The sequence below is a fragment of the Malurus melanocephalus genome, unplaced genomic scaffold (assembly GCF_030028575.1).
Source record: "Malurus melanocephalus ecotype Western Australia unplaced genomic scaffold, MMel_1.1 scaffold_197, whole genome shotgun sequence".
NCBI classification, from domain to species: Eukaryota; Metazoa; Chordata; class Aves; order Passeriformes; family Maluridae; genus Malurus; species Malurus melanocephalus.
Window position 1 is genome coordinate 912,375 of NW_026623429.1, and position 8,922 is coordinate 921,296.

Here is an 8,922-nt window from a genome sequence, read left to right on the forward strand (position 1 = left end):
AGTGCTGATGTGTAGACAAGCTCTCAGGACAAATGATGTTCCCGGTGAAATAAAACTTGGTTCAGCTGCTACCAGTGACTCGTAAGCTGGGAGTAAGATGGAAAGCATCATAAATTCATCTGTGCCTTGCAGGCAGGATCATATGCTTTTCAACTGGCATAGCCAAAAATGTGTTTGTACATAGATATCATTCCTTCCCAGTGGTAGTCATTGAACAGATTCTGTTCTACATGCCAATGGTCTGTGAGAGAGCAGGTGTTTCTATATCTAACGTACTCCAGCTCTGAACCACAGGCTGTTATTTTGACTTGGGATCAGGACATATTCATTCCAAAGTCTATGACCCTCACTGCCATAAATACTTCTTTTTTTGTTGTTGTGGTCCTTGATGTTTTGTGTCATTTTAAAGAAAAGGTCACCATTATAGTCGTCTCTATTTGATTCAAGTGATTTCCATAATCTACTTCTTTGGGRCTAATGATTCCCCTTTTTAAGAAAGACTGATTTAAAAGAATTGCATACAAGTGTTGAACTGATTCTCATTCAGTCAGGTGGGGGTGTTGGTATTGCTGCTGGGTACTACAGAAAAGGTGAAGTTAGGGGGTCTTAGCTGGAAATGCTGAAACGCAGTGTTCAAAAAGGAGACTTTCTTATTTGAGTTTGTGCATAATTGTAATGTACAGGGAGAAATGAGTAGCATGTACGTACATGCCTTACTACTAACTGACAAATCTGAAAGCACTTGAGTTAATGAAATTCTCTCAGGCATCCCTGTGAGGTAGGGAGGACACATGGTATCCAAGGGTCATATCATTTGTGAAAAAATGTAGTTACCTGAGGTGTTCTCAAGGTGGGTTTGTTTGGACCGATGTCCAGCCCCTTTTGTGTTACATTTGAAGAACTCTCTGTGATTCTGAATTGCTGGGAATGGCAGTAGAAAAACTGGTGGTAAAGGAGTGATGAGGTAAGGGAGATTATTTCCAAATTTAAATTTCAGGGTGTAACAGGCTAGGACTTTCTGAACTGGGCATCTGTCATGAAGCCTCTGTAGCTCATGAGGATCTCCCTGTTCCTCTGGAACATTAGATGACAAGTAGTCCCAGCTCTGCTTCACCTTGCCCCTAGTTCACCTTGTCAGCAGATGTCTCTGAGGATTCAGTTTCACCCTGTCGGGCGAGCAGAAATAGCAGCTTACTGTCACCAAGAGAGGGATGTGCAGGTCCCTCATCTCAGCCCTGCCTTTCTGCTGGTGCTGCAGTTCTGCCTCTTACCTTGTGCTACTGTTAGCAGCTGTTGGATTCCTCTGCAAGCCCATTTAGTTCCTGGAAGCAATAAGAAAAAAAACTGATAGGGAAAAAAAAAAAGGATTTTAAACAAGTAATCAAAAAAAGGATTTTAAACAAGTAATCTGTTATCACCAAAGCTGATGGAGCATGACTTTCTACATGTTGTGTCTTGGGACTGATGGCCACACTTTTTTAGTGAGGCCTGAAGTCTGTCAGAAGGATGGACAATAACTTTCCTRTGTGCAGATTCTCCTATTTGTGGAAATATGTGGGCATTCTCCTGGAGGATAAAGCAGAGTCTTCTCCTTCTGCCTATTTTCGTAAAAGTTACTGGACCTAAACATTTTAACAGGATGTTTAAAAATGTTCTGGTTTAAAAATGTTCAGTTAAAAATGTTCTGCTCCTCTGTCCCATGTGCTGGAATGGGCCAACATTTTATTGAGATACAGGGTGATTCCAYTGGCCTCTTTTCCATTGAAATCCAGGTAGGAACAGGGAGCCAGGGGTGAGCTCCCAAAARTCTATCCCAAGGTGTTCCAGAAACAAAGAAAAATACACAGTAGRTCATTGCAGCACTTACCTTCCTGGTCCCTGCCGCCTGAGCAGGATCCTAAACCCTTTCATGGCTCCAGTTTGAGGAAGGAGACAGACATTGCAGAACAGTCATTGCAGCTGTTTTTTCATCATTCCAAACCCCACAGTGCTACTGGTTTTCCCTCTTCCATTGAGCAGAGCAGTGACTCACCTTTGATCAGATCAATTCCTGAAGATGTGAATGTGAATCTCAATTTAGRTTGTCCAAGCTCAGTGTGAACGTGCCAGCTTTATTTGGATTGCTCAGCTGCCAAAAGCAAAAGAATAATGCTGAAGCATCACACTTCTTTTGAGAAGTAGCTTCACAGCCCATCTTTCCTGGCTTCCCCACACATTCCAAATGCAGGAAACTGCTGGGCAGGAGGCCTTGTCCCATGGCTCTGCCCTGACCAGGGCTGGGAATCCTGCAAGGGAGGATAGTGCTCTGTAAGCACAATGCTTTGTACCCCACTCACTTGCTGATAGGGTGATCTGCCATGGTGAGATGCCTGATCTTTCCTCACAGTGCAAGGTTCTGGCCATATCATTTTCTGTTTGAGTGGACAGAAAAGGAGAGAGGAACACAACGCTGGACACACTTCTGGACACATTTGTGTGTGTACATAGGCAAGGAGAAGGCAGTACGAGTTAGCAGAACACCTTTTATGCATATAATTACCAGMATCCAAGTTTGACAAGTCCAGGARAAAGCCAGGCTTGCTGGGTGCCCTTTGCAGGCAGACACTCAACTGATTTCTGTATTATTTTGCCTCAAGTTCCCAGAAAACACAAGGGTTTAGTGTTTCCCAAGCAGGTTGCCAAATTATTAATAAATTTACTCCCTCTACACCCTGGAGCAAGCAGTACAGTCTGTGGCACAAAGTGAGCACTTTGCAGGTGAATGCAGGGCTCTCTGCCAGCAGCTCCTGCTAGCAGAAGGTGGGGATCTCAGCTTCACAGCAGTGACATAACCAAGAGCAGTAAAACCTTTGCATTTTATACTCACATACAACTTTGGTAGACATCATCTGATTCAAAGCTGTGCAATTGAAATGGTGACTTGTCAAGGTGCTGAAGTTGGTCATGCTCAGAGATGCCTGTCATAAAAAAAGGAARATAATTATTTTAARGTAGAGCATTGAGAAAAACTTAGTGAGATGAAATTGAGAGGCTCACCAGTTGCACTACTCTTGGAAGAGAGATTAAAAGTGCARYACAGGACWGAAGGCAGCTGCAGAGTTGAAGGTTTTGAAGAGAAAAGGAGCAGCAGAGCTGCTGCTTTGCCTCAGGTACAATAGCAGGTTGAGCAAATCACCTACAAAAGGCTGATACATTTTCAGCCTCCACAATTTCCCCCTCTCAACCATCCCCTACTATAAAATACATACTTAAAAGCCTGAAATTCTTATTTTACAGGCTTTTGGAAGWAGCCTATGTCATGAAGGATCCTTTCACCCCTGACAAGGACAAATTCCTCACCASTGGGTCTCRCTGCAGTTTGTGCAGCAGAGCAGARTGCATTGGTACAATGAGTATRAGCAAAACAAGCTGCTTAAGTCATTTCTTTTTGTTCCAGTGACCTGTCAGAGAAAGATCAAGCAACAAAACCCCAGACAGTCAATTTTTAAGGCAAACCATTCCCCCTTGTCCTACCACTATGTGTATGTTAATTGTACATAATTGTATCTTCTTGTGGATCCCCCCAGATGATTTAATTCTCGTATTAAATTAAAATTAAAGTTGCAAGTGAGCAGGGCAGCAAGTTGTACCATGCCATGCTTGCTTTCTGAAGAAGAATGAATTTAAGTAGAAGCTGAAAGGCAACCTTAAACTGTGAAATCTGAGTGCAGCCCAGAAAGGTGGTGTAAAATTACAGTTGTCTCAATTCCTTCTTCTCAGTGCAGATCTGGCCCCATTTTTGTCTGTGAGTCTCAAGTTTTGGTGGTTGGGCTGACACAGCCAGCAGGATCTTGGCACACCCGGCCCAGTTTAGTTGCTWTTCTGACCTGTGGGCGGTCAGCACCAAGGATGGGCCAAGAGGAGCCTGCAATAGCACCTTTCTCCTGGTTGGGTTTGTTTTTCCCATGTCAAAGAAATTTCTCACCCCAGGTGTCCCACAGCAGAGCAACAGTCTTCCAATTTCAGGAAAAAAAGGTTCAATAATTGAGTGGTGCAGCAGCAGGAGGGGCCATGAATGAAGGAATCCCTGGGCCTTTACACCCCTACAGTCTGGGCACCCGTTCCCATGGGGAATTTGGGATCTGGGCTCTTCCTGCAGAGCCTCGGGGTGAGCAGAGAGCAGTGCAGGGCCCTGAGCCCTTTGTTAGGAAAAGGATCCATGCCCATTACCAGCTCGTTGCTGGGGGCTCCAGATATTTCCTGCAACTGGGAGCTCACACACCCAGCTACGTGCACTGGGRGTATTTCTCCATATCTCCATATTTTACCTCTGAAGTCTCTCCTGACATTKCAATGACTGAAAATCACCAAAAGCGATTGCAACTCTGAGGGTTTGGGTTTCTTTTCTCTATTTTAAGTACAAGAGGGAGTTGTAGGCTCTGACCAAGTGGRTGCTGGATGAAACGCTGGCACTCTCTGGTTGTGGTGCAGTGGCTGAGCTTGATTTTCAGGGCAATTGTGTGGAGGCAGAGCTCCCATGTGAACAGAATCTTCCCAAAGGCACTGTCCCTTTGGGGTCCCCAGGACTACTGTCCCCTTTGGGGTCCTCACAGCCCAGTGAAGAGCTCAGTGCAGCTCCTCAGAGAGTCGGGGCTCAGGGGATCCATTCCTGCTTTGTCCTTTTTTAACAACAGAGGGTTGACAGCACAGACACATTGGGGACAAACTTGAGCACATTCAACTGTTCTCATTCCCAAATGAAATGTCTGGAATTTAGGAAGAATTCAGCAAATATTTCCAAGTGTGGCAGTTCGAGCTGTCAGAAACAGAGCATTTCATCCTCTCAGGGYCTTTGCACACACTGAATGAAGTGAATTTCTGTGGAAAGATGTGTTTGTTTCAGTTAACCCAGGCCTTGGCAATACACAGAAGATACTCACAGAGAGCTAATGGAAATCTCTTTGAAAGTCCTGCTTATTTTGCTCATTGTGGAAATTTGTCAATCATTTGCTGCTTGTTATCTGAGTTTTCAAGATTCCCCTGATGGTATCACTCAAAGTAAAGTATTGATTGTAAATAATTGAGAATACATTTCCTACCAAACTGGCCAGGCCAGATAGTGAATCACACATATGACTATGGTTTCAAAATGTATTTGGCAATACTGCTTAGGTAACATTGAAAGAGATCTGCAGAAAAGATAATTAGTGCTTTAAACACCCACACCACAAAGTGAGTAAACACATACTATTCCCCTTTCATGTAGGGAAATGAAAAATCCAGAGAAGTTAAAACTTATCCAAGGCAATAAAGAGAGACAAAGTCAGGATAATGTTTCTGTATTTGATTTGGTTCCTGCTTGTGCTTGACCCAAGCAGATCAACTCAYCCCTGGGCCAAGTTAAATGTAAAAACACAGGAATTGAAGCTGAAGAAAATCATACTTTCTTGGGCCCCTTTGGCAAAGAAGCTGGGCCAACTGGAAAGGTTTTAGTGACCTTTTAATATTACGGTAATTCAAAATAGCACTAGGCTAATGTGTGGCAAAATTAAGACTTTTTTGCCCTTGGATTTGGCAAAGGGATTTTATCTAGCTTTTGTGCCTCAGGAGCCTTAGAGACAGATCAGATTGTAGGCTTTTCCTGAGACAAGCCCTGCTAGCTGAAGTGTATTTCCTTACAGTTGCTGTGCCAATAAAAGTCACGACTTAGCAGCTGTTCTCTATAGTGCTCATAAACTTAAATATCTTCAAATACCCTCTGAAGTTTCACTCAGTTAATTTACTTCAATCGTTTTGTAGCCTGTATGACCCTGCTCAAGTCTTTTATCACAGTGCCTTGCTAGGTGCCATTAGTTCTGATCCAACTGGGAATAATTCTAATCATTATCTATAATGTCTTAAAACACATCAAAACCCCACAAAAAGGAAGATAATAGAAATGCTTTTAAAAGTCCTTGGGCAGGTTGAGTGCCCTTCCTCCTATTACCCTTTCAGAAAAGGGGAGAGGAAATGAAATAATCTGACCGTATTAGTCATTTAAAAGTTATTTCTGTTTTATTGCTAAAGGGGGAARGAAGAGGAGGCTTTTGGAGAAGAAAGAAGGAAAGGGAGCAAGCTTCATTCCTGACTGCTCACCTCAGCAGAAGGTGACTGAACGCTGACCTTGGACATGGCTGTAGGTATTAAGTGGTAAATGTAACACTCCAGCTGCTTTCCACTCAGCTCCCAGTCATGTGGGGTCAGCCCTGGACACRGATGGGCAGAGCCTTTCCTTCATGGATTGGGGTGAAGATGCCATCCCTGTGTGTATTGCTTTCAGACRTGATTCATGTCAAAGCAGAAATAAACCCTGGCAGCATGCTTTGGCAGCTCAGTTTTGCCTGAATTGGACTATTACAGCTAAATTTTAAAAGGCCCCCTCCTGCCTTGGTCACAGAAGGAGAAAGCACATTAAAGAACAGTCTGATTAAACACAACTGGATACAGGTTTAAAAGAACTCTACGTAGGAAGTTTAATTCATAGGGCGCTGAGAGAAGAGTTAGGCTGAAAATCCCAGGAGTGAGAGAGCAGGACTAAGGGTGCATGGACCCAGCTCTCAGGGGTGCAGTGGGTCAGCCATGATTTACCAGCCCCTGTTGGCCAAAATCAGMACCAGCTGGCAACTGCTTTCAGCCAAAAGAATGCAAGCTGAGCACTTGGGTTTACCTGTGAGGAGCTGCATCTKRACATGGGGGATCCCACCTRCAGGAAAAGCCTCTCCCCTCCTTTRCCATGGCYCTGTGGCCWCCCTTGGAGCCCTGAGCCTTGGAGCTGGGGGCTGGGTGCCATTTGGCAARGCAAGCAGCAACAACAGGGCCAACCTAAACTCTAATCTCCCCTTYTAAACTGGCAGCTTAATGTATTAAGGATACCAAGAGACAAAAAACAATAGGCTCTGGAGGTTGTGCAACCAAAATCCACTTTCAGGGCTTTTATGAGACCAAGGCCTCGCACTCACTTCTGAATGAGGAGGGGCCTGGCAGTCAGCGCAGAAAAGGACAATAGATAAAGAGGAGTTGTTCCTCAAGCTTCCAAGTCACATGGAAGCAGGATGATTGTGATTTTGGTATAATTATCAGCTGAATCTGCTGCTAAAGTCTAGATAGTGGTAGAGGAAACAAAAGCAAGGACAGGGACACAGGAACAGCCARGCCAAACTCCCAGAGAAAGGCCAGCTGCAAATGACCATGGCAAGGGGAAAACTTTGTTATTTAGGTAAGACCCAGGAATCCATTTCTCCCCAAAAGATGTCCGTATCTATCTAAACTGATGTCTTTATTCAAGCTTAAATCCCCAAGAATAATCCATCAGCAACCAGCTCCAGCTTACCCATGAAATCCTGTTTGGAATTTGGTGATCAGCGCGTCAGGAGAACCATGGACGTCAGTCTCGCCACGGGGCAAAGGAATAATACATTAATTAGCTTCTCTTCCAGTTGTTCAGACTCTACATTGCAAATACATTAAAATACTCCATCAGTTTTGCTTCTTTCTATTCAATAACATCTGGTTACAACTCCTGGGGAAAAAATAAATATTGGGTCTGCACCAGCTGTGAATGGAACAGGGACAGCAAAAATACWTCCTTTGTGCACAGCTGCTTTTGTACTTTGCCATCAAGAGTTTAGGAAAGAGCCATCAGCACAAGCTTTAGTACCAGATGTGTTTTAAGGTTTCAACCAGTGAGTACATTTATTGAGGGTAAGGGATGAAATCTCGTTTGAATTGTCTCAGCTGAATRGAGCTCATTTAGCTATTCTGGTTATTGGACATCTCTGTGACATTGATGTAGCAGTGACAATTTTTAGAGTTCTCCCAGGACAACGCAAGTGCATGGATTAATGGAAGTTGGAGTAGTTTATTTGGGAGTTGTGGAAAAGATGGTCTGTTATGAGAGCCCCCAGTTCTTGGCACTTTTGTTCACTTTTAGGCTGTTTTTGTGGAGATTGGTGCTGAGACTTCAAGTCTCACAGACCACTGCAGGATTTTAGAAGATCCTCCCAGAGGTAGAAATGTTCATCAGCCAAGATTTAGAGGAAAACTTTGCTGTTTCAGTAAAACCCATGGAATTTCTTCTACCTGTATTCATGTCTAACTCTCCAAGAATAATCCATCAGCAGCGCCAGCTCCAGCTTAGCCATGAAATCCTATCTGGAATTCAGTGAGCAAGCCAGGAACCACGGATGGTGCTGGGAGGAGAAGGCAGCTGAAGAAGGGCTGCTGCTATTCCCTGGAGCAGGGAGCTGGTGAAGGTCACTTTATTGGAGCAGTGGGACAGATGATTTGGTTTGTGCTTACTACAGACACGGGGTTTATTTTTCACCCAGTTTGATGTTAGAATTATTGAGCAAGAAAAAGTAAAATTGCTGKAATATTTCAGCCTAGAAGATGAATCCATTTTAGAAGAATTCTAAATATAAATGTAGTTTAATGACTGGAACTTAAACATTTCCATTTTGTGCATCCTGATAGTGATGTTATTTTCTTTATAGCACTGTAGTCTATTCTACTCTGAAAAGTTCTGCTTCCCCTGTGTGAAGGAGAACCAAAAGGCCTTTCCTTTGGAAATACAAGAAGAGATGGATAAAAGGGAGCCCCAGCAGAAATCCTGCAAAAAAAAAAAAAAAGGACACAAAGCATAAATCCTGACAGACCAAGAGCGACAGTTCTTTGGCTGGGCTTTCTGCTCTCTCTATTTGCAGACTATCATGTTGCTCCTTTTAAAGAAGTGACCTTCATCAGCATTTCCTCGCCTGGGCTTGGCTTCAGACATCCCCGTGCAGTGCCTGCCGTGCCGGGGAGCGGCTCCAAGGTGCTGAGGAGTGGGGAGGAAGGCAGAGGAGCCTGCTGTCACAGTGTGAAATGCTTGCAGTAAAAAAACCAAACAGCACAGAGCATTGGAAC

The 8,922-nt window shown here is 43.9% G+C and overlaps 1 protein-coding gene across 1 annotated transcript; it reads left to right on the plus strand.

Annotated features, from left to right (window-relative positions):
* Nucleotides 1-959: 959 nt before the first annotated feature.
* CDPF1 (cysteine rich DPF motif domain containing 1) lies at nt 960-8,660 on the plus strand. Its single transcript, XM_057373453.1, has 4 exons — nt 960-964; nt 3,277-3,383; nt 6,610-6,614; nt 8,511-8,660. Exons 1-4 carry the CDS (start codon nt 960-962, stop codon nt 8,658-8,660), a joined length of 267 nt encoding a protein of 88 aa, XP_057229436.1.
* The last annotated feature ends 262 nt before the right edge of the window (nt 8,661-8,922 follow it).